General features: G+C 45.7%; 1 protein-coding gene across 1 annotated transcript; it reads right to left on the bottom strand.

The window, feature by feature from the left end:
• Positions 1-10,917: 10,917 nt before the first annotated feature.
• On the bottom strand, positions 10,918-25,533 carry gnai1 (guanine nucleotide binding protein (G protein), alpha inhibiting activity polypeptide 1). The gene is made up of 9 exons (XM_012823548.3): positions 25,017-25,533; positions 17,495-17,537; positions 17,203-17,344; positions 16,599-16,756; positions 14,760-14,888; positions 13,704-13,833; positions 13,186-13,339; positions 12,182-12,392; positions 10,918-11,672 (listed from the first exon to the last, which is right to left on the bottom strand). Exons 1-8 carry the CDS (start codon positions 25,132-25,134, stop codon positions 12,202-12,204), a joined length of 1,065 nt encoding a protein of 354 aa, XP_012679002.1. The 5' UTR covers positions 25,135-25,533; the 3' UTR covers positions 10,918-11,672; positions 12,182-12,201.
• Positions 25,534-26,868: the final 1,335 nt, after the last annotated feature.

The raw sequence follows: 26,868 nt of genomic DNA, 5'->3' as shown, positions 1-26,868 counted from the left end.
TGTGTCTGCGGCTGACATCAAAAGAGAGCCTGGGCATCATTCGTCCCTGAAGTGGAGACAGAGGACTTCTGGAGAAGCACGAGGGCCCTGCCAAATCAGTGAGAGTGTGGTGTTGGACAAAATAACTCCCCTTTAGCCATGTGACGTCCTGCTGTTTATAGCTGGAGCAGCGATGGGTAATAAGATGGAGTTTTGTGTGTGTGTGTGTGTGTGTGTTTAGTACAGTCCAGTGGTCCAGTGTGAGAAACCAGCATTATTTTCCTCAAAGAACACAACTACAAGGTCATGATCAAACAGTGACAGAGGAGACCTGTCCGGAACATCTTTAAAATGACGCATAAGAACATCTATCAATTTGTGTACATACATACATACACCAACTGTAAGTCAATTATACAGTGGGGAAAATAAGTATTTGAACCCCTGCCGATTTCGCAAGTTTGGCCACTTGGAAAGAAATGTGTGATCTATAATTGTAATGGTAGGTGTATTTTAACAGTGAGAAATAGAATATCAACAAACAAATCCAGAAAACTGCATTTTATAACATTTATGACTTTATTTGTATTTGATGCAGAAAATAAGTATTTGAACCCCCAAGCAAACAGCAAGAATTCTGGCTCCCAGTGACCAGTTATGTGCCCAAGAAGCACACAGATTAGTCCTCATTAGGCCTAACAAGGTACACCTGATATCAACTGGTGATGTGTATAAAAGAAACCTGTCCAAAGAATCATACTTCACACCTTCAACCTCACCACCATAGGCAAGACCAAAGAGTTGACCAAGGACGTCAGAGATAAGATTGTAGTGCTGCACAAGGCTGGAATGGGTTACAAAACCATCGGCAAGCAGCTTGGTGAGAAGCAGACAACTATTGGTGCGATTATTCGTAAATGGAAGCAACACCAAACAACTGTCCATCGCTCTAGGTCTGGGGCTCCATGCAAGATATCCCCTCATGCGGTATCGGTGATCATCCGAAAGGTGCAGAATAACCCCAGAACTACACAGGGGGAGCTTGTGAATGATCTCAAGGCAGCTGGGACCACAGTCACCAAGAAAACCATTGGCAACACACTACGCCGTAATGGTTTGAAGTACTGCAGAACTCGCAAGGTCCCCCTGCTCAAGGACGCACATGTACAGGGCCGTCTGAAGTTTGCCAATGAACACTTGAATGATTCTAAGGAGGATTGGGAGACAGGATGTGGTCAGATGAGACCAAAATCAAGCTCTTTGGCATCAACTCGACTTGCCGCGTTTGGAGGGGGAAGAATGCTGAATATGACACCATCCCCACCGTCAAGCATGGAGGTGGAAACATTATGCTTTGGGGCTGTTTCTCTGCCAAGGGTACAGGACGACTCCACTGCATCGAGGGGACTATGGATGGGGCCATGTAATGTGGAATATTGGGCTTGAACCTCATTCCCTCATTCACTCCCATTGAAAACGCAACCTTAAGGATTTGGCGAGGATCTGCAAAGAGGAGTGGACCAAAATCCCTCCTGAGATGTGTGTAAACCTGGTGACCAACTGCAAGAAAAGTCTGACGTCTGTGCTTGCCAACAAGGGTTATTCCACCAAGTACTAAGTCATGTTTTGCTAGGGGTTCAAATACTTATTTTCCCCACTGTATAAGGGCGTGCCACAAAAGTCAATACTGGCCAATTGACCTCTGAGCATTTAGAGGAACCCTTTTGCACCAAGTCCATCCCACCTTTTGATAAAATGATCTACAGGTGCATACATTTTTTTTAGAATATCGGGATTTTTGATTTCCATGAGCTGTAAGCCGTAATCATCAAGAGTAAAACAAAAAAGCCTTGAAACATGCCACTTTATGTGTAATGATTGTAGAATGTGTCACTTTTTTAATTCAATTACAGAAAAAAATGAACTTTTCCACGATATTATTATTTTTTTTAGATGCACCTGTACATGAGGATTCAGTTGCATATCCTGATGACAAATTGGTGACTCACTCAGAGGTGACACAGGCAGCAGCTTATCGGCGACGGCTCTGACAGACAGACATGGGGGGGGGGGGGGGGGAGTGGGGAAGAAAGCTAAAAATACCTCTATGTCCCATCGTTTGTAACCTCAAATGCTTCGCCCTAATTGGACGCCATATCAAAGGCACTGCTTTTGACTGGGCCTTGGTCGGTGGCGACGCAGCGGACGTGTTTGATCTTCCACCACCGTTCCACCTTGCAAATGGACCCATTAAGGGCTGCGTTTGATCAGTGGGAGATTGTTACATCGCATCCAACGGACCCAGTCACATTTCACTACTGCTTCCGGAACCGTCTATTCCACTAACCCCTACACAACGTGCCGCTCAGAGTGCCAAACTCACACCCAACGCTCTCCAAAGCATTTTACTAAGTGCCCCGGTTAGTAACATCCTAACACTGCTCACGGCTACACCGAGTGTGGCTCTTGTTGTCATAATGAGCTAATAACCATATCTTTTATATCCATTAATTGCATGCTCCGCGCCCGTGGGATGAAATAAGTGAGCCCCAGAGAGTTAATTACCTGCTGTAATAAATCCCTCCCAGGCATCCAGAGAGCAGCAGCCTCCCCTCCTCTGCCCTCCCTCCTGGTGACTGTCCTCCCACTCCTGTCACCTTGCCCTGGGTATCTAGTGCAGGCGCTTGCCAAACAAGGGATCGTCCCATGTGTGCCTTCATTGAATGTTTCGCAGATTTGTTGCCCGACAACAGAAGCATTGAGTGACACACACACACACGCACACACACCAGCGGAGAGAAGGAAAGATCTTTTCAGTGTTACACATCACAGGCAAATGGACCTTTCTGTTTTATTGATCAAAACGGTTTACAAAACAGAAAAGGTGGGGTGAGAGTGTTATAGATAAACTGAGACAGAGAGAGAGAGAGAGAGAGACTGATGGTTTGAAACTGAGGGTATTGGCATTCAGTTCAGCGTGGCCAGCGCCACCTAAAGTGAAAAAGGAAAGACAGACGTGCAGTTTCACTGGCTTCGGCAATCCTCCAGAGCTCATTAGAGCTTCAGGCTACAGACGCCTCAGGCTGCAGATGCTTGCCTGCTGTATCAGCCAATACCACCCCACTGCTCAGACGTGAGGTGCTCTCACTGAGATCACTTCACATGTCTTCACAGGCTCAGTAGGCTGTACGTATAAAACTGTATGTGTGTGGGGGGGGGGGAGCAGGAAATAATATTTATACCCTATTGTGAATGTCTGATGTACAAAATCTGTGTGTGAAAAAAGTATATTCTGTAGTGGAGTTACAGTCTACAGTATGCAAATACATACTATACCATATGTATATTTATCAGGAAATGAAAAACGACTACTAATATGAAAATGGAAAGCAAATAAACAAACACAGTATGGTACAGGTGCATTCCCTGCCAACTGTACATCTAGTGATGGGCTGTACTGCCAGTTCTTATAGCATGCTGCAGTCTTAACCCCTAGGGGGAGCTGAACGCCAGGTAGTTTGCTGTGGAAAAAAATGTATGAACATCTTGAATCCATTAGGGACACACAGGGGGGAGAGACATTACCCTTTTAAATCACAAAATTACCGCAGTGTGAAATTGCTAATTGTTCTGCCATACCCTCCGGCGAGGCGGCACCCAGTTTCTGAAACTGACTAACTCGCCCTGCAATTTGTATAATGTAATCCACCAGACGCAATACTTTACAGTTACATAAAACCAATAGCCTACTGTGTAATTAAGTTAGGATGCTAACATTCGATTAAGGCATCAGACAGGGTGGGGGGACAGTTGCATACCCGTCACTAATTGCCACATTCCCAGTTTAGCAAGGAGGGTTCTCTGTTCTCCATGTTGTGTGGTGGTGATGTCATAGCACAGTCTTTGACCAAGGGGAATACCAACATACGTGGCAGAGAGTGAAAATCCAGTCGCTTTTGTAAAAAATAAACTATGGCTGTTTTCGACTATTGCACTCTGACAATGACCCCAGCGCTCCTCCCCCATTTGAATGGATTTGCCCTGAGAGCATTTGCCCCTGTATGAATGAGGCATCAGGTACTCCGGCCTCTGTGTGCCCAATTAACTGATTAAATATAAATGAGTGCTGCCCCTGCTCCTCGTTCGTGGTACACAGCAATTCATTAAGCGTCTCATCCCGTTTCCTGCTGCGGAAAAGACTGAATTTAAATGAAGGGGTTGCATCTGTTGTGGGAAAACACAAAAGACCACTTACTGGATTTGACAGAGAAAGAGTTGCGTCGCATGACAAGAAATGCTCCATCATCAGCCATTTTGTTGGCCATCTCATACCTGTCAGAATTGGTGACATGAGTTCTGGCTTTAATAAAAGCCATAAACCTACAAATGTTTCACTGAGATAGTGGCGACGTGGGTCTTTGAGTTGTCACTGTGTGGGAGGGAGCGACAATGTGGCCCATGTGTTTGAGTACACAAGCTGTGATTCATGCACTAGACTGCAGCATTCACCCACGGACAGGCCGACACTCAAGTTTCTGGGTTTCTTTTGTGGTGAGAATGCACGGTCACGCTTCTGCTGCCACCAAGGAGAGCCGAAACACCGATCTGGACACGGGAGATATTTATGGATGAGCTTTGGAACCGGTGAAAGAGAGCAGTTGCTCAAAGGGATTTGCAAGAGGGTGATGCATTTGGAATTTGTATATGGGTGATACATCTGCATTATAGATCTTCTACAAATTACAGGTGTTCTTATGGACAACTGAATATGAATTAATTAAACTGTCATAGTATTGTATTCAATTGTTAAGTACACCCTCATTTTTATTTAAATTTTTAAATCTATTGAAATCTATAAACTAAATTATTTGACTAAAATGTGATGACACATGTCAATGTTGGTGTTATTATGACAAATTTAAAATTTTTATAAAAATTGTCATTTTATGGGTTGAAAATGGGTTAAAAACACTCCATCTACTGTTTAAAATCACCCTGACCCTTGCCAAGGCTGATGCTGACATACTCAACCGTTTGGTACATCTCTACCTCACGATGTTCATATTCTCATTTCCCCTTATTTGTCAATCCTTCCTTCCTTCCTTTCTTACATCCTAGCCCCTCCCTCAAATAAACATGTGAAGGAAATGAGGAAGGAATGCAACGAGGATGGATGGAGGAATCAAGGACAAACATACATACATACATGAGAAATGAAATGCGCATGCTCACTCGCACGTCACTTTTAAGTGACGTCAATTACTGATGACACATCAGCATCACCGCTTGCTACTTAACGGACCTATGTTATACAGCCTATAAGAAATGAAGGGCTGTAAGATCAATCAAAACATTGTTTGTAATTGTATGAAAGTCTACATTTAATTTCATTATTAATCATCTGTATGTTCTTAGTCTGTTATGCCAAATGCTAAATATGCTATACCATGAATTCCAACCTAAATAGAGCAGAGTAGAATACAGGTTATTATAGTGCAAAAGAAAGACATGATGGCTTACCATCAAGAATTATCATATATCATATCATGTTTTAAAAACAGCATCTTAAGAAGGAAAAGCTTCCATTATTTTAAACAAACTCTGAATTGAATTAGGTTTACTTTATGTCGAGGTCTGGAAATTGCAGACCATATTGACTTGGACAAGCGCCTACCATTCTACGACTGTTCAATTTCCCTATTAGAAAGAGGAGGGGAATTTCCACCTCGTGCCATACGTCATGCATTCCAATAGAAAGCACTTCCGTGACGGATGCTCTTCCGTTTCCTCGCTAATAGGTACTCTGTCCTCGTTCCTCGCCTCCTCGTTTAACGTCTTGGAACGATTTCCAGGGCTGGAGGTCCGAGGAAATAAGAGTTTGGGATGTTACTTGAAGACTCACAGCCTGTCCACACGACAACAGAATGTTTTTGACTTTTTCATTGTCAAAAAGTTTTGCATCCACACAACGTTTTGAGAACTCATCCCTGTCCACAAAAATGAGGGAAAACTCTGTTGCTAGCTAGATTGTTTTAAAATCACATTTCTTACTTAACATATGCTTTTGATCAGATTATTATCAAACCAATGGCACTATGCGCCAAGAAATCCTATAAATCGTTTATATTTCAACATCAGCATGAAGGGGTTTGGGAACAGCCATGGGAACACTCATGAGGTGAAATTACCTTAAGGTTGCTAGAATTCAGCGGCACTTTTTATCAAACAAAAGCTTTGGCATCTTATATTTCCATAGATTATGTCCTCCCCTGTAGAGACAGGAACAAACTGGCGGATAACCATGATTGGCTGACAATCAAAAATAGATTTTCTATTCATTGCTGCTGAAGACATGGTGGAGACTTTGGAGGGCGGAGCTCAGACTGAGGCCTTGTCAACACTAATACGGATATTTTGCACAACGAATATTTCCCTCTACATTTGGGCCGCTCATCCACATGTAAGCAGTGTTTGTCCACACTCAAATAGAGATTTCTTTTTTAAAAACATCTTTTCTAAAGTGAAGATAACAGTTTATGTGTATCCGTGTGGACATATGTGTGCAGATTTGGACAGCGTTGATGTGACATAAATTTGCGCATACTCATTGTTGCTTTAGGTTTCGCCATAGCTGCATCTCTTTTTCTTTTACCGCCTGGAAAATAAGATCAATATGCATGCTCAGAAAGTTCTTCTCTGGCATTGGATGTATCATCGACAGACATTATCACCACCTACTGGCCTGACACAATTGTTTGAGAGTTTGTAGTACCCTCAAATTTGATTGACTGGAATTGAGAGAAATCTGAGAATGTCCTTTTTTTAAATGTATTCTTGAATCAAACTTTGTCCTTCAAGTCTCAGAAATCCACTAAGAAATGTAGGGATGTTCACAAGTAGCAAGCAGGTTTCTGTCTAGTAAACTCTCAGCCCCTTGCCAGCACAGCGTCAGAGTCAGGGTTAGTCATGATGTTTCAATCTTGATGTTTGGTTGTTGGGTTGCAAAATGGCAATCACCTACAGTAGCCTACTGTTAGTGCTGTTGTTAGTCACTCCCCCTGTACAATCACTGTCTTGGCTAGGACACGGTTGACAGGCAAATTATTGTTCAGATTGGATGGGTGCCTCCTTGTCCTGATAGGCTAGATGTAGGCTATAATGAGGCAATTTGTTTCTTCACCGTTAATAGAGCTGGGATCGTTCGGAGAGACAGGCTTTTTCTTCTCAGACCATAACCCGAAATGGTAGCTGGTGGAATTTTGCCAAACATGAAAACATTTGTCAAATAACATTTGGCAGGATAATTAGTCATATTGAAAATACATTTGGCAGAATAATAAGTCATTAAAAATGGCAAAACATGCCACCTCAGCTTTGAGAAATTCGATCCCATATTGTGGGTATGTTGCAATCCTACATGCCTGTTCTCTTTTGTTTACTATAGATTATTTTAGACTACATCTCCCATGAGCACCACGGAATGGTAGCCGTTTGCGTGGATTCAGCTGTGGCATTTCACCTCGTGGTCCATGCGACTGAGCCTTTGGGAAGGAATGATGCCAGGCACACGGGAATGTTAAGAGGCTAAAGGAACACTGTGTGTATCCCAGCAGTATTTCACATCATTGCCCCAGTTTCTGTACTGAATCCTCCATCCTTCAGGCTTTGGAGCAGTAGGCCTACTGACTTTGAAGACACCCAACTCTGGGGACGGCAAAGAATCCGGTTACTCTCTGTAATATTATTCTTATAAATAAAAGGGATTTTGTGCATTGGTTTTTGAGACCCTTCATGCGGACTATATTACTGACACACAGCAGATTGCCTTAAAGATACACACATACACCATTCTAATGCTATGCTAATTCTCCCCATACGAATGCAAGAGAGAAAATTAAAAAGACAAACAGAAATAAAAATGCGGATTAGGAGAATTGTTCCTTGACCCAGTTTGGGGTTTATAATTAGCACATTGCCTGAATGATGCATTTGTTTAGTCTTAGCAGGCTGGTGACTAAAGCAAATCCTTCAATATCTGCCAGGGCTATTGAAAATGAACACCTTCACAAGAAGATGGTTTCAAAAAAGATCCCCAATGGCCTACAACTCTTTGGATTCTGCATTTAACTTTTGCCTTTATTAAAAAAAAACACTGAGCGGACAGGTAAACTCACTAAGTCATACTACTCAATGTGTGTCCTCGTGTCCTCCAGACAGACACACCGGCTGCACAAACACAGAAACACCGGAGTCTATTTATACCACTCGCATCACCGTTCAGCGAAAGGGCGATGCTAGACCAAAGGAATATCTCTGTGTTGCCATGGAGCCCAGCGCTGATGACATCAAGGGGAGGCTGTGGTGGATGAACGGCTCGCCCGAGAACGGCTTAAGCACGTGAACATGGAAGACCAGCAGCGACTCAGGTGCCACCAGAGGCATTTCTCTTCCAGCATAACAAAAGCAAGCTGAAGCAAGCGCCTGCATCAGTGAGCTCATACCATTCCCAGCTGCCTACATATCATGCTAGTCATTTTATGTAGCTTAAACAGTTATGGGGACAATAACCACTAGCTTAATGGCTTGCAGGGCCATTGACTAGCAATGTGGATTGCTCCACACAGTGCAACCATGAGGGGGGAAAGCACAGACCCTGTGGCTTACTGTGGCAGACTTTAGACTAGGGGCAGATGGCCTAAAGTCCTGGTGGGGAGGGAGGGATTTTGAGCAGATCAGACCCAGACTAGTCGCCAGCATGGTACATTTCCCTTCGCAAAAGTGGGACCTGGTAGGAGGAATAACCTGCTTTATTTAGATTCTGTGAGACCCTCGCCTCAGGTTAAATGTGTACTATGAGGGCTGCAGAAACAACAGTGCAAGTGGCACTCGGTGTGTAAACAGCGGGTGTGTTTGTGTGCGGCGTTAGATGCACAGGAGGCTGCTAGTCTGGTGCTGGTGTAAAGAGCACTAAATACGGGTATCCGAGGCAAGGCAGCTCGACAAGTTTACTAAGCACTCTGTCCACTGATAAGACAGGTCTTATCTCACTGCTGGCCAGTTGCTCCCCGCAGACTCACTGGCAGAGCAAAACAAAGCGTAAATACAGTAACAACGGAGCCATAATGCACCCCTTTGTTCGCGCTCTCGTTCTCCCACACACGGGCGCCAAATGCTCCACTCCCTCTTGGTGTCCAACCAGCACTGTGGCTGGTGATGGTGTTCACACAGTAACAATGTGTGCAACCCAACCCCCCCTTAACACACACACACACAGAGACGCATGCTTCCCTGCTCATTGCATATCCCACTATAATTCTGGTGTCTTTATGGCTCTAAAAATACCTCTGGTATATATACACACACACACACACACACACACTCAAACACACACACACACACACACACACACACACAGGACCCAGTCCCCCCGCCCAGCCAAATATCTCCATCCCTTAGGAGCCAAATCCCTGTGCTCCAAATCATCTAAGCACATTCACCTCCTCTCCTGCAGATAAACACTCTCTCTCCCCCTCACACACACGCACACACACACACACACAAATGTGTTGTTGCAGGCGAAGGGATCCTGGCCACGGGCGTGCTGTTTGCGTGGGTGGGGGGTGACGGGGGGGGGGGGGGTTTAAGTATGACTCACTGACGCATCTCTGTGCATCCATCTCCCGCTAGCTTCAGAGAAACAGCAGGCTCTGAAGGGGAGAAAAGCACAACATCGAGGAACCACAACTTCTTTTTCCCCCTCCTCTCTTTCTCATCTCTCCATCCCCCGTTTTCTCCTTCTCTCTTTCATGCACACACCAGAGGCAGGGGATATGCCTTGGGAGTAGCGTTGTCTTTTTCCCAAGTGCCAGACTAGTAAATGGGCGGGCGGTGAAAACACTTTTGAACGTGATTGTGTCACTCCTTTACCAGCAGGACGGATGTGTGTGAAAGAGCGAGAGAGAGAGAATTTACTGACAGGTCATGGAAGCACTCTCCCGGTGACTCAAAGTCTCTAGTCGATCCTTCAAAGGAATAAATCAGCTAGTCGATGACTAACACTGTAAATTCACAACAAGCAGGCCATGTCAGACATTTTGCCATTTCTCCCCCTCCCTCTCTCTCCCTTGAGCTAAGAACTTCATCGATATGGCTTATCTGACCCAGCAGCCATCTAAGAGTAGATTAGCTTGATGGCTGTGCTGCATGGAGACAAGACTGCAATGCTAACCAGATTAGCATTAATTTGCTTCTGATCTCTGAAGAAATGTGCATGAATGCTACAGCACTGGAGGAGTAGTCTGATTACCAGAGGGCAGTATATTCACATATATGGGTTTCCAAATGAATTAATGACAAAAAAGGGGGGAGAAAGTCAGATTTTTTCTTCAATATTTTATTAGCAAAATAAGGGAAATGAGTCTACAAATGTTCCCACTTCATGGAGAACATACATACACATACTCTTGTCTCATATTTTCTCTTTCTTTCTCTTACTCGCACACACACACACACATGCACACACACACACAGCGGTGGCAGTTTTTTCCCCCCCATCATTCTTGCTTCCCTAGCTGCATGGCTCTAAACTTGAATTCTGCAGAAACTCAGGTTTCATCAAAGAACTCCCAATAGACTGATTCCATTTCCCCAGACCCATGAAATTCTGCTCTCTGGTACAACAGAGGAGTTGATCTCTGCACTGCGTAGCCTACGCCACCGCTGTTTTTGAATGGCTGGCTGGCAACGTGTGTTGAAACGGCTGGTATTGTTAAAAAACGACAAAGCCCTTCACCTCACCATGGTGAGGACTCGCCCCTCTCGCCTCTGATGGCGGAGAATCAAGCAGAGGGCGATGGGCTCTTTTCTGGGGGGTTTCCATGGAAACCACCACCGGCACTGGCCATTTCTCACCGACAAAGCCTCCTTCAATCCCTTTCCGACAGTCCACCATCTCGCACACATATACTCTCTCTCACACACACACACACACACACACACACACACACACACACACACACACACACACACACACACACACACACACACACACACACACACACACACACACACACACACACACACACACACACAGGTGACCTGGAGGTTTGTGCTCACACTGGAGGGGTATGGTGGGGGTGGGGTCAGACAGGTTCATACAGACTTTTTACATGTTTTATGTTGGAGCTGTTCAGCAGGCAACAAACCAAGCATTTCCACAAGGACTGCAGAAAAAAAGGCATGCGAAGGCACAAGTACCAACAACTGGACTTGGAATAAAATCCTTTTTTATATCCAACAATCTAGAGGAAGGTAAGGGGGTGGGAGGGATAAAGAACTTTTTTCCAGCGAAGGCAAGCCTCTTTTTCAAAGAAAGAAAAGCAAAAAAATGGAGACATGTCCTTCTTTACAAAAAAGTAAAATAAAAAATAAAAAAAAGGTGGAAAATAAAAACATAGCAGTGACAGTAACAGTCATACAAACATCCTACACATTTTTTTCCTTTTTTCTTTTTTTTTGAAACGCTACTTTTAAAATGTCCCAGGACAAAAAAGTTAAAATAAAACATAAATAAAGCTGATAAAAGTGGCATATTGTACAGCACTGGTCCGTGACTGATTTCCCCATATGCTCGCTCAGAATGTTTTCACTTACAGAAGAGAAACAAAAGCACATTAGCCTGGCCCTCTCTCAACCTGTGAATGAGAGAGAGAGACACCATCAGCTGACTGATCAATGCACTGTCACAACAATCTATTCAAAATATCCCACTTTCCTGTTCTCAATAATGCCAGATAAACAAGACCGCTAAATTGAGTAATTGTTTGATTGATTGGCAGACTGATCTTGTTGCTGTCATTTCTCAAAAATATCAAGCAAAGCTTAAAACATATCATTAAAACAATGAAATAGCAAGCTCATACTGTGAGATTCTACTAGGATACGCTAAGGAAATGTAATCAGGTTTTCTGCCTCAATATGTGTTCTGGGCCATTTATATGTGATGTTCGTCATCACAAGGATGTCTCTTAAAGGTTTACTGGACACCCTAAGACTAATGGCAATCAGTGTCCTAATGAGAATACAGTTTTGAAGGGCAACAATATGCATGAGTCAGTGACTCACTATGAGTGAGACTGGACTGGATGACTGGATATGATTGTGAGACTGTGCGTGTTTGGGGGTGGGGGGAAAGAATCCTTACCGGATGGTCATCTAGAGCTTCTAGAAGAGTCCACAGTCCTTCAGGTTGTTCTTGATGATGACGTCGGTGACAGCGTCGAAGACGAACTGCACGTTCTTGGTGTCGGTGGCACACGTGAAATGCGTGTAGATCTCCTTGGTGTCCTTCCTCTTGTTCAGGTCCTCGAACTGACACTGGATGTAGGCAGCCGCCTCCTCGTAGGTGTTGGACCCTGGGAGGTACAAAATTGGGTAACATCAGCAGGAGGCAAACCAGAAAGAGAGGGATAGAACAAAACGAGCAAAAGAGGTGTGCGTGTGTGTGTGTGTGTGAGAGAGACATGGCCTGAATGCTTCGTTAACTTGTCAGACGTTGTCTGTCTGTCTGTCTGTAGCTAAAACATTAATCAGAGAAAAAAGGAACAGGGGGGGGGACAAATAAGGAAAACATAAGGCCAGGAAGAGGAAGTGAGGTCATGGGAGTCCCTGAGAGGAAGCGGATCCGCCGCTTTAAGTGCGGAGGCCGAGCACTTGACACGGGTAGCAGGGGGAACTTGACGTGTGGCCGCTGGGCTTTCCTCCATTTGTGTTCCCAGACAGACGCTATTGTCACGGGGCTTCCTGGCAGCTGAGAGTCAGGCCTCCTCACACCAAACTCCCCTCTGACCACCCCAACCAGGCCCCTCAGGGGGATTTTACAAGTAGGTTTCTGGCATATGCTGGAGACGTGTTATTGTGTTTAAACATGTGCGTGTGTAGAACAAGGAAGGAACAGATTGTCTGGTGCATTGTGTATTTCTTTGTATGCATGACATGTATGTTGAAGCAGGAAATTATGCATTGCTTGGCCGATGATTATTGTGTGTGTGTGTGTGTGTGTGTGTGTGTGTGTGTGTGTGTGTGTGCTATGAATGTGGAAGGAGGAAATAATGAATCGCTTGTCTTTTTATTGTATGTGTGTGTCTTATAATAGCTACCTACCTGAACGAGGAACAACTGAATTGCTTGTGTGGTTGAGTGGCATACCTGCATATTCGGGGTAGCAGATGGTGAGCGGACTCTTCTTGATCTTCTCTTCAAACAGGTCCTTCTTGTTGAGGAACAGGATGATGGAGGTGTCCGTGAACCACTTGTTGTTGCAGATGCTGTCAAACAGTTTCATGCTCTCATGCATGCGGTTCTGGATGGGAGAATGAGGACTTACATTAAATTTCACATTTTTTTCAACAAGCTTTTCAACAGATGTGAATGGCATTTCAATACTTGAGTTCACTTTATTTACTCAAGAGAACTGAGACTTTTTTGCAGGAAAAAATTGGTGGGGGTTACTGTGAAAAAGCTCAGGTATACACTTGCGGGACATCCAAGAACACAATAATTGGAAATGACCCGTTAGTCTACAGCTGAAGAACATCTGCGTACATCTTAATACAAGTAAGAAATGGCTTTTCAGAAATCTGTTGAGGTTGTATCTGGTGTGTGTGTGTATATATGTTGAGGGCATGCTATGTGAGGGGAGCTGAAAGAAGAGGAGGAAGGCTCACCATCTCCTCATCCTCGGCCAGCACCAGGTCGTAGTCACTGAGAGCCACGCAGAAGATGATGGCCGTCACGCCCTCAAAGCAGTGGATCCACTTCTTACGCTCTGACCTTTGACCTCCCACATCAAACATCCTGAAGAGGAAGACAGCCATGGGTTAAACAACTAATTCCAAACACAGAACACACACAGACAGAGAGAGAGAGAGAGAGAAGGGGGAGAGGAAGAAGGCTGCAAAGACAGTATGTGACCTCCTACTGTCTAAAACAACAGGTAACTGTCAATACTGTTATTAGCTTAAGATGACTGTGGTGTACAGTTGGTACTGACAGTATGTACATGTGTGCTGAGTGTATGTGTGTAAAGGGGGAAGGGAGTTAAGTACCCTCACTGGACACACACACACATTTATGTTCAGCAAACAAACATTTCAAGTGTGAGTGTACAGCCCCATTACAGCCCTCACAGTGGCCTGCTGTGAGTCATAGTAATGCATGTCGGGGCCCACACATTAAACCTCTGAGCGGGAGCTTTAATGCACCTCTTACTGCTTGAATTGGATGGGGTCCACATGCTGCCTAGCAATTACCAACCTCTGACATGGTTAACCACCAAGAACGGGCATGGGCGTGGGCGCGCTTGTGTGTGTGTGTGTGTGTGTGTGTGTGTGTGTGTGTGTGTGTCTCAAGGGTTTATGTTCACGACCAGCAGGCAGAAGTTGCAAATTAAACAGCCGACTGAAGTCGTTGCACAGTTCAGAGCGCTGAAGGTTTCTCTTCCTGTTTGCATCATTCGGGGGAAGGTCAAGCACATGACTCATCTGTCTCCCTGTTATTATTCCTGGGTATTTCTACCATATGCTCTTCGTCTTGCCTTCGTTTTGTTTCGTTCATTCGAGGTTCTTCCCCATCCTCGTTGCCCCTCATGACTGTTCATGTGCCCTCGTTTAGACCAGCCTCTTCAAACAAATCACACCATCCCTCTATCCCTCCTTTAATGTCTTTCCTCTCCTGCTTTCAGTCTCTCTCAGATGCTGAAATCGGGAAGTGGGTCCACTTACTTGAAGTGCAGGTCTTTGAAGGTGAAGTGGGTCTCCACGATGCCGGTGGTTTTCACTCGGGTCCTCAGCACGTCCTGCTGGGTGGGGATGTAGCTGCCCTGAGATATCCTGTCCAGATCGTTCAGGTAGCTGGAAAAAGAGCCAGAGATGACTCAGAGTGCTTTTGACACTCCTCTTACTGCGCAACACATATAAACACATCACCATAGTGCTCCTCTCTCTCTCACACACACACACACACACACACACACAGGAGAGCAATGACAGACTGGCATAGCAGGAGGAAGGTAAGAGGTGCGAAATGAGAGCAGAAAGAGAGAAGGTGGAAGATAAACAGAGCAGAAAACAGAAGGATTCGAGGAAGCCATGACAGCCACAAGGACAATGCTGCTCTTGTTGTCAGTCGTGGGCTGGGTGAGGCAGGGATCTGGACCCAGTGTCCAGACACAGGCGGCGGTTCTCTGTGCACGTGGGGGGGCGAGAACAAAGGGGGGGAGGGGGTACTCAAGAGGACCGGGGGGCCAGGGATTATTGTCTCCAGAGATCGCAAATCTGTTGTAATCCCCCCCACACACTCACATCACCCCCTTACTGTAGGAACAACCTTGCTGTGTTGCAGTCCAAATATTATTACAACACTCTCCACTCGCACCTTCCAAAACATACACACACATTCGCTCCTCTCCCCCTCTCGCACACACACACACACCCTGATTGTGAAATTGCACAAGCGTCAGTGATCATATTGCCTCAAATAAAAACAAACAGTATCACTGTATTCACATGCGTGTGTGTGTGTGTGTGTGTGTGTGTGTGTGTGTGTGTGCGCTGGCCATCTGCAGAGAGGTGCAATGGGCTGTGTCTGCAGCCAAAATGTGTTTGGGATATTGATCAGGATGAGGGGGAAAGGGGGAACACCCTGGCAGCTGTTACGGCAAAGCCAGAAAAATGATGCAAGTTATGGTCTGTGCGCGACAAACAAAAGCCAAGAGATTTCCAGCAGGCGCGGACACACACACACACTTTTTTTCAGGAAATGTCCTCAGCAGCTGATAATGAGTCTTTCACCACGCCTCTGCAGGGCTACCCAGCACGTACGTCACGATGATAATGATGAACGCTGGCTGCCACACCTCTTTCCCCATCCCTTCCTCCTCCTCTCCACTTCATTTCTTTCTTCATTCCACCTTTCCCTACCCTTCCCTCCTCCATTGAGTTTGTTGCTATTGCCGACACATGCTAGCAGGGCTAAAGTACGACTCAAAGTCAAGGGCACCGGCATCCTCCGGTGAAAGCGTTACAAAGTTGGAAACAGGAGTGCAAATATTGACAGGTCTGGGAGTTTAAAGGTCAGACCAGCAGTAGCAGTGGAAGTGGCTGGCAGTGAGTGTGTGTGTATTCTTGACAGTTTTCTAGGCAATGCAGTTTACACATAGGTTTTCCACAGCTAAAAAGTGCTGTACACCTGCTACCTCTGGCACTCTTTTATCAACCCTAAGATGAAGAGGCAAGTTGAGGAACCCCCAATGAATGGGATGGGCAAAAGAACAGGGAGAGAAACAGACAAGAATACACAAAGACAGACTGCAACACAGAGCCAGCAGGAATGGGTTAAAGAGTCAGAGTGAAAAGCAGGTGAGAAGCAGCATGAGAGAGACACAAAGAGAGAGAGAGAGACACACACAGAGACAGAGAGAGAGAAAACAAGAGACACTGTGAGAAAACAATACTGTATGTGTGAGCCAGAGGTTGCTTGAGTGAGAGACAGAATGAGACACAGTGAGGAGGACGGGGGGGGGGGGGGGGGGGGCTGAGCATCAGACAGAAGAGGGGACTCACTAGGCTGCCGAGTCGTTGAGCTGGTACTCGCGCGAGCGGCTGAAGCAGGCCTGCACGCCGCCGTCCTTCCACAGTCGCTTGATGACCCCCGCCAGCTCAGCTGTCATGAAGCCCTCCTCCGCAGAGCCCGCCAGCACAAACAGCTGCCGTGCGTCGTCCTGACAGAAACACACACATACACACCCAGATACAGTTACACTCTGTGTACATCACGATACCACACACACACTCATCAGCATAACCACCATCATCTAGATCAAGTTCTTGTTGCCCATATCCCTATCATATAGTATCACAATTAGATATAGAGCAGCACTGCCAAAAAGCACATCTGCCTTTCTACGTGATACAGTTTAGACGTTGGTCTAGTTGACGCTGACTTTGGGGTTTTGTCTCGTGGTTTTTGCTTTTGGGTAACTCGATTTCTGTCGGCCTCACGTTAGCTCACTGAAGCCAACTAACGCATAGGAACGTAAGAAGCCCTCTTTACAGAAAAATTGGAAGGAGGAAACCACACCACTATGCAGATTCCTCACCCCTTCACACAAGCGCGCGCGCACACACACACACACACACACACACACACACACACACACAGACTTACAGCTCGTGCTGCATCCCCAAAATCAATCTTGAGACGGCCCATGGCCCTGATGATGGCGATGATGGACTGGATGGTGTTGCTGTAGACCACCGCCTTGTACTGCTTGCACTCCTCCTCTGAGTAGCCCGCCTCGTGGATAATTCTAGGAAAGGGCGAAAGGTCATCAGTAAGTGTGTGTGGGGGGGGAGCAGAGACAGGCAGGCCCCTCCAGTAGCAGACCGGTCAAAACCATCTGGCAGCCACTTCTAACGCCTAAGCCTGTGGCTGCAAAAGCAACAAGCTTGATACTCACTTCATTTGCTTCACAATTGTACTCTTCCCCGACTCCCCAGCACCTGTGAAATAAGGAGAGAGAGACAAAAAAAATGTTTTGTAATTAAATGTGCTAACTCAGTTGCAAAGCAGATCAACAGAACTGCTCCAGTTGAGGCGATTATTCTTCGCCCATAAACGCTTAAGTAATTAACACACATTCTCCATATCATTAGGAGCCTCATCCTCTGGCCAAACAGAATACATTTCAAATGTCTGACATGGTGGAAAATACTATCGCAGTGGCCACCTAAGGCAATGATAGTGGCCATTGGTGAGGCAATAACATTAAGACGGCAACTAAAAACAAGACAGTTGGAAGGACATGAACAACAGCTGTATTCCAAATCTTTTGGAAACTGTCAAACACTGACACAGTGGGGGTTGTAAAAAAGGTATTGCAACAGTGAGGATAACACTATCATATTATATCTCCACTAGTGTGTGTTATACGCTGAAATACCACCCTGAGACACAGACATTACTGCAGAAATCCATAGAAAGAACAAGCCCCTGTTTGATGGACTCCCTGATAGATCCACGGACCCAGCTGGTCAATAAGCCACAGAGAAGAGAAGAGAAGATAAAAGCTCCACTGACGCTCATCTCTTCCTCATCTCCTCTACCATGTCTTCCTCTCTCTGGCACATTCTCTACATACCTCATTGATCTAGGACCCATCTTACTTTCACAGTCACTACAGAAACCAATCCCAGTGCACCTCTGCTCTTAGAAACGAACAAATCTCACAGACAAGAAAAAGATTCCTCCATTTGTCTGTCATGACCAACAAGCACATTACAGACACAGAAGTGAGAGATTACTTTAATAACAAAATCAATACAAATCTATCGGCAGAGGGATCGATAGCTCCTCTCTCTGGCTCTCGCCCCGTCCTCTCTGGCTCTCCCCCTGTCCTCGATGGCTCTCTCTCTTAGGCTATTGGTACATCTGTGTGGCACCACTTACCAGCCATTATCTGACTCCCTGGAGCACAGAGCACTTTGGAGTCACAAAAGCAGCCCCCCTAGGTGCACAGTCCTGGAGCTGGGAGGAGGGTTGGGAACACAGGGGAGGGACATACTGATGTGTGATGGAAGGTTCTCTGGGCTTGGAGGGGGAAGTGAGGCTTGTAGTTGCTCCCATGTGAATACTTTACCGCAGGGAGAGAACCTTGAGAGTCTCCCCTATGTGAAAGTCACTTGTACATGCATATATATGCATGTCCTCTCTCTCACACACACACACACACACACGTATCAAGGTGTGCGTGACCAGCCTCCATAAGCTTATCCTATTGGCCGGGCACGTAATTCTCAGTAACCAAACCCTTGTGGACCGGCCGCAGGTGTACAGAACCAGCCCAGCCAGCACCAGAATACCCCCCCCCCCTCCCCCCACCCTGTGCTGCCAACCACACGGGCCCCTGCAGGGGGTCATACTCCGCTGGTGGTGGTGCAGCGTGGAGGCCAAATGGCGTCAAACATTTCCACTGGGGGGGGTGGCAGCTCCCAACACATCACACCAATAACATCAGCATGAGCTAGCTGAGGGAACAGCGAGTGCATTATTTACAAACGTGAGGAGGGAATGAGCCAGAGGCAGGGAAAGAGATAGATGAAGAGATGGAGGGAGAGAGGGAGGACGAGAGAGAGAGAGAGAGAGGACGAGAGAGAACGAAAGAGAGAGGTGAACGTGATCACCGTCGGAGTGGCACACGCCTGCCTGCTGCCAGGGCTCTCGCTCGTACGTCATGCTGCCATGGCAACTGGAGCCATTACCACAGACTTGAGGCACACAGACAGACAGAAGGAAAGAATATGCGCGAGAAAGGAAGGGAGGGAGGACGAGAGAGAGAGGGAGGACAAGAGAGAGAGAGAACAAGAGAGAGAGAGAGAGGAGGAGAGCACTTTGGCTCTGTTTACAGGTAGGCTAACATCAACACAGCTCAACTCGTTGACTCCAAGCACAGGAATATGTAGAGCTGTTATTGCCATACATCCAGCCAGAATTCGTCACAGATTTAACTCCACACTAACCGCCAGTGACGCATAGAGGAAGCGGGAGCATCCATGCGTGTAGGTGCATGTGCGCGAGGATGCGCTTGCACGGTCTCTCCGCGTGACCCGCTCGCTCGGTTTTCCCTATGGTGAATTCTGCTGAACAATTTGTCCTTCTCCTTCATTAAAAATAAATGATCTCTCTCTCTTTCTCCCTCTCATTTCCTCTCTTTCCTTTGTCTCTCCCTCCACATTTCAAAACAAGGTGAAAACTGCTTTGAGAAATGTTTTTTTTTTTTTTTAAACCCACCCATGGTTTGAAAGGTGACCTCTTGGTGCCAGGTGTCTAATGCTGGCATTGTGTCTGTGCCCTGGAACCTCATGCCTGAGCCGTGCAGTGCCCAAACAGTACCCCGCCCGCCAGAAACGCTCCTCTCCAGTGACCTGACAGGAGTTTAGGGGGCATCGGACACAAAGTTGGGTCCCTACAACGCCTCATTATCTCTGATGGGACGCAGGGCTGGAAGGGCCCATATGTTGATGTTTCTCTTTCTCTCTCTCTCTCTCTCTCCCTTTCTCTCCCTCTCTCTGGGAGCAGAGGGAGGCTTGGCGGTGTGCTGGCACCTGTAATTGGACAGATTTCACTGGAGGCCACATTATTTTAATTACGTGTCACCACTGCGCTCTGGTGGCCTCGGAGGGGAGGGGGGTGGGGTGGGGTGTGGAACTGTGCCGTGCCAGATAGCATTGTGGCAATGTTAAACATGCCATTAAGAGGTCCAGAGAGAGAGGGGGGGAGGGAGAGAGAAAGAGAGAGAGCATTCTGGCAGTGTCTTGCCTTCAGCAGCACAATGATCACCCATGACATGCCACTGGTGCCTACAGGGCCTCTCAATCTGGAGCAAATAATCCCCACACCAGGCTGAGTGAGTGAGTGAGTGTGTGTGTAAAGAATGAACGGTCCTTAACCTACACACAGAAGGATCGTATTCTTCAAAGCGTCACACACACACACACACACACACACACACACACACACACACACACACACACACACACACACACACACACACACACACACACACACACACACACACACACACACACACACACACACACACACACACACACACACTATATGAAACTTGAGTGACGAGGGGCTTCTCAGAACAGGCCTTACATAACTAACATCATACACCTCAGCCTGGTGACATCACAGCCACAAGGCCCTCTGACACTTTAAAGCACAGGCAGCAAGAACCACCAGTAGATTTCCTTTCAGTGAGGAACCACCCCAGAACCTAGAACCAACCTCGTGTCCTGGTTGCAGTCCCTTAGCGGTGTCGGATTACATCCACAATGACACACCCGGCCCATGGCAAAATATACACTGTGCCGGTGGAGCAGCTGGTTTCTGTTTTGAGCCATTTAAACCTATTCATGGAAAAGTACCGAACTCTCAACCAAACAAGGTGGGCTTGGTTTAAAAGCACCCAAAATATTTCTCCACGCACATTCCTCTGGGTAGTTTAACACGGTGACAAAGTGCACAAGAAATAGCCAAAGACAGTGAAAGAACTATTTATAAAAAGGGGAAAAAGGAGGATAAAAAGATAAGAATTAAAAAAAAAAAAAAAAGAAGTGGAAGAGAGCAAGACCGTAAAGAATAACACCCAACACGGATAACAATATCATCGTTAAACAAAGGTAACACCATGGCCATTTCCAAGCAGAACCTTCACACAGAACTACAACTCCACTCCCTCCGCTCTGATGAGTGTGCTACAGAGCCAGACATGACAGTTGGGGTGGGGGGGGGGGGGGGGGGGGGGGGGTGGGTTTCCGCTGCAGGAACTGGCAGGGCCGTCTGCACCACTGTGCGTTTTCCGACCACGGGGAACTGCCCCTGCATAGGCCTTCTTTCAGGTCCGTTTGCGGGTGGAGATATAAGTATCTACTCCAGGGTGGGTACTTCTGTGGGGCTCTGAAACCGATGGGTGCTGCTTGCCGTGATGGTTGAGGATTGGTTAAACGCAACATGAGCGGAAGACAAAAAGCGTCCATTTTTAAAGCCAGCAAAGTCATTTTAACTACACGTTACGTGGTGAACACAGCAAAATGAATTATAGCTTACAGAGTGAGCTTGTTGAGGTTGCCATCACTGAATGAACACAAGCAAACCCTCAGCTGAAAAATAGGCTTGAGTTAAATCAACAGTGGTGCTGGCATCATCTTTTATCAAGTAATTACAGCTTCCATTAAGGCATTTAATCAAGTGTTTTCATATCAAAACTGAACTGTCCACTCAACCGTGGGGTAATCCTAACGTTGTCTAATGTTAGTGCTGCCACTGGAGAAATAGATCATTTTGTCGTGCTAGGAATCGACGTTGCGATCAAAGGGCAAAATGATCAGTCTACATCAACTTGTAGATGCTGTAGTTCCTGCACCGCAGCCACAAGTACCGAGCCGTGGGCCATTCCTGTAGTGGAAAGGCCCTCGTGCCAAAAGGCAGCCCAGTGAACTCCCCAGCCTCACTAGTGTCGACAGACCAGAAGTGAGCTGGCACTTGCACCCCATGGGTGGCCATTACTATGACACGAGTCACAGCCAGACGGAGGCCTGATCCTCTCTAGGGGTTAAAAAGCACCCAAAACACCAAGATAATGGCGTCAGCTTTTTCAACTGAGGGGACGCTGTCTGTTGGCTTTGTCACTCTTGTTTTATTGCTTACTGTACAGTAAACATGCATCCTGGAACATGTGTATTTTTAATGAGAATCAAAAACAAACACTCCTTTTGGCATAGGTCAGCATAGACGCATGGGCAAAACATGCGGTCGGGAGCATGCAAATTGGGCCGGGTCCAACTCTATTAAAACTCAAATGACCCCCTATCATGCAAACGCAGCAGCTTGGGGGCGGGGGGGCATACACACCCTCTCACCATATGCACATCAATCAATCGATCAATCACTATACGCAAAATCATTTCAGTCCTCTTCAGAGGGTTGTAGCCTCACACACGTTTTGACTAAAGGGAGAATGGAGGGATAGAGGGAGGAGCAGTGTCACTAGTAGTAACCACCACCACCAGGTTGACAGAGACTTGCTGGGGAGAGAAACGGAAGCAGAAACACACACACACAGACTTGTGTGATTGTGGCTGTTCCACAACAACACCAGTGGTGTGTGAGCCTGTGTGTTTAGATGACCCTTATCTGTGTGGCAATGTGTTTGTGTACGTGCGTGGCGTTCTATTCAGTGTGCCCCCAGCATGTTTCTGATAGGTTTGTCCACTTGTTAGTGTATTCACACACATCAGTGTGGTTATGCTTTTGTGTCCAAATGTGTATGGCTACCTAATCTGTGTGTTTTAGTGTGTGTGTTTATGTGTAGACACACACACTGTATCAGCTCAGCGGAGTGGCTGCTTCATTTTTAATGACACAGTGGGTCTGCCGGGCTCACCTTACTGCTTCACATCTTTTGCCTTCCCTTTCTTTCTCTCTCTCTCTCTCTCTCTCTCTCTCCCTTTCTCTTCTGCCATCTTTTACCACCGTCACCTGTGTGTGGGTCTCATTTTATTTAACTCCTTTTTCTGCGTCTCAGTTTGTGCTTCTGCAGCCATCGCCAAAGCCAGCTCATTCATGGTCATCTGAACATGGCCAAGTGCGTTACCTGGCGACCAGCTATTGATAGCTGAGACACGCACCATGGTCAAGATCTTGACAAGACCTGTGTGTGTGTGTGTGTGGAGAGGGGCAATATGACTTCAGCACCTTAGAGTAACAATCTAGCACACCATTTTCTCAACGATCTGCCCACTACTTCATAAACTCCATTAAACACATGTCTCTTAATTTTTAGACCATCTTAAATAATTAATGACACATTTTGTCATCAAAACATGAATATGAACAAGAGACACACATTACAACACCCTGGCTACCCGTCAGACATTGATTCCTATTTCCACAACAGAACATGTGATCCATGTTTTTTCCTTAACCCATAACTTTCATACATTTAATTTTCCAAGAAAGTAGACATGCCGAATTGCACTTGCCATGCACTTCAAGACAGGCCACTCTGTAGGTGTGCAGAGAGCTAGCTAGCCAAGTGCAGTCATCTATGGAAAACTAATGATGACATGTCTAATCTGCAACAACCATCCCATATGGTTTCTAGGGATAAGCCAACATATGCGTTTCTTTGGGAAGAAAGGCAAGAACAAAGAAACTCTAATAGGCGTTGGTCATCAGGATTTTGTACACACGTGCTAGGCTACTTAATGTTTGTGAATGGCTTACTGTGGATGATGATTGGTGATCAAATACAAGCCCACCCCAATGCATGGTGAAAGTAATGTGTAATATTACACACATACACAGTGGGTCTCGAGGGAACGGCGAGCAACAGGCCTGAAGGACTATCCATAGTCTATCATGTAATTTTATTGTTTTCGGTCTGAAAAAAGTTTCATACCAAGATTGAGGCGGAACTGCAATTTCGACTGGGGATATCTATCTACAAGTATTCTACCACTGCCACGTCTTGAACAGAAAATGGCCATTAGCCTACCATGTCGTAACTTTGCCAGAAACAATTTCAAAAGAACGTCCACATTTACAGAAAAAAAATAACGGAAGTTAAAGTGACGTTTCAGGAAACGACTATAAAAATCGCAACAATCGACATTCCTAATTTAAATAATGAATAGCCTAAAACTAATTTTATTTCGATGGATTACAACTCAATCATTCGTCGTGAGGAAATCTGAATCAACAGGTCCAATCAAAGAGACCACGCTAATGCTGTTGGGGTATTACAACACGCATGACATAGCTAAATAGGTGCTTAGCCAGTCTAACAGCTTGCGCTCATTCCCCAACACGTTTTGGGCCCTTTCAAAAGATGCACTTCCGTCCACCTCAATGTTTAGCATACAAATCTAAATTACACAATACAAATGCGAACAGAACCAAATGTCTGGAATTCGAACCATGATATCCGTGGCCATGGTTAGAAACAATGTGTCGTTCAGTGGGTTGGATAGGCTACTTTGTTGCCTCAATGTTGGGTGGTTACCCTACCAACAACACTGATGTGGACAAACGAGGGAGCAGACAACTTGATTCCCTTTAGTTATTCCTTCACCAAAGAAAACAACATGGCAGACTTCCTCCCAATCAAAACCAATTTCGTGATATAAATTGGATTTATGTGATTTATCGTGAAACCATTACACATATTTCCAATCCAAATGGCGAAAATGTAAACTGGAGGTATTGTGTAGCCAGAGCCCCCGTTCAAATAGAAGCACTGGCTATTGGGAGGGTGGCTTGATTCGTTTAAAAAGACAATTTAACGATTTGTGTTCGTTTTGCTTCAACGAGTGAAAAACAAATGAAGTGCATACAACTTTTCAAACGAGATTAAAACAATAAACCACCATTATTGGCCAATTTCGTAAAGTTTTTGCGCACCATGACTACCTTACCTAGAAGGAGTAGCTTGACCTCCCTTGCGGCTTTTTCTCCGTCATCTCGCAAATTTCTGTCGATCATTTTACTGCGCTCCACCGCCGCCTTGTCCTCTGTGCTCAAGGTACACCCCATCCTCAAGCGATTCCCCCGGTCGATGAAAAGTAAAAAGATAAAATATATACAATACAAACATGCAAGGGTTAAAACGAGTAACTCCCGGAAAGCCACACGCCCTTGTGTAAAAAAAAAAAAACCGAAGATATACAACAGCCTAAATGGGAGATTCTCGACACAAAATGGAAAGGGGATACTGCGTGCGTCGTCCGATGCCCAGCGTATATTCCTTGTGTTTTCTGCCCTCTCGGCTCTTGATAAAATGTTAAAATTGCGAGACCAAATGGACTGTAACGACGCCCTCTTCCAGCGCGTCAACCTCTGTTCTCAGTCATCAAGAGATTGCTGCTTCCTGTTCTCATACATGGCGGCTCGTGCACGTGTGTTTGGCAGCAGGCACGCGCCTATAGCTTCAGCAGCAAACCACCGTGCACTGCATCTTCCGAGACATCGAACTGAGCAATCAACGTAGCGTCTACCGACGTGCAACATTTGCCCTCCCTACTCTCTCTACTTCACTGCTTCCAGCAGTTGCTAACTCACAATTAAACCATATGGTTGCTTTTTTTGTACACGGGTTAGACAATACGTTTACCGTACAGTAAAGCCTCGGTCACATACGAAACCCATTAATGTATCAGGTTAAAACATCAATGTTTTTTACGACTTGACAGTATCTTAGTCATGAAATAATCGTTTGTTCGTTATTTTACCCTTTCATGTGGTATTGCACTTGATAACATGGAATGCTGATTGGTCTGTCAGTGAAATACCTGTTTCCTCACCCTTAACTCTAACATCTTAAACTTTTATATATATATATATATTAAGGTCAGATGTCTGGTGAATGATCTTGCCCTACGATTTAAAACCCTATTCTGGTAAGCACATGCCAGTGAAAGAAATCTACAGTTTTAGAATGACCATAACCCCATTTTCAGAGAAACCTGTATATGTGCCACACCATGACATTTCATTTGTTGCTTGACAGTGTGAATCAATACTGGCTTCTCAAGGAAACGATATCTGGATCACAAATACTGATATCAGATATCTAGGAGACACAGGGAGTGCACATCATGAGGCCATAATATGTTCCAACAGTGCATTCCTGTGTTGGTCCTGTGTTTTACATATTATTTCAATGACAAATTTGGCACTCAGGAAACCTATGCAAAGCACTGGAACCACCTCCGGCAATTTCCCTACCCTTCCACACCCAACAGGTGCACACTGATGTTGGTGCTACTGTAAACAGTCTGCTTCTCGGGCATTAAAACAACAACAAAAAACTCAACAGTCGGAAAACTTTCAAAACATGCCACTCTACAAACAGATCACAACAGGGTCGTCTCCGTTTAGTAAGTATGTTTATTTGGCAAAGACACAATTTAGAATGTATGAATGTGTAAAATTGAAAGCTTCAAGCTTCTTTGCTTGAGGTTTCCGCTCACTGTTTGCTGGGATCAAATTGGCTGTGGTCGGCCTACTCTGATTGAGAGTACACGAGAGCAGTGGGGTTCCCAGTAGGATGTTAATGACACAGGCTGAAGGTGGCACACAGCCAGAGACGGGTCCCATGGGAGGAGCCACATAGAGACTGGAGGAGAAGGAGAAGTTGAGATGGTGGAACAGCTCCATCTAGAGTCAGAATGTCTTTCAATTTCTCTCTCTCGCCAACCCCTCCCCCTACCACCACACACACTCTCTCTCTTTCTCCCTTTCTTTGGTTTAAAGATATATGGAAGCACA

The sequence above is a fragment of the Clupea harengus genome, chromosome 16 (assembly GCF_900700415.2).
Source record: "Clupea harengus chromosome 16, Ch_v2.0.2, whole genome shotgun sequence".
NCBI classification, from domain to species: Eukaryota; Metazoa; Chordata; class Actinopteri; order Clupeiformes; family Clupeidae; genus Clupea; species Clupea harengus.
The sequence above is the reverse complement of the archived record's forward strand: the minus strand, read 5'-3'. Positions and strand labels throughout refer to the sequence as shown.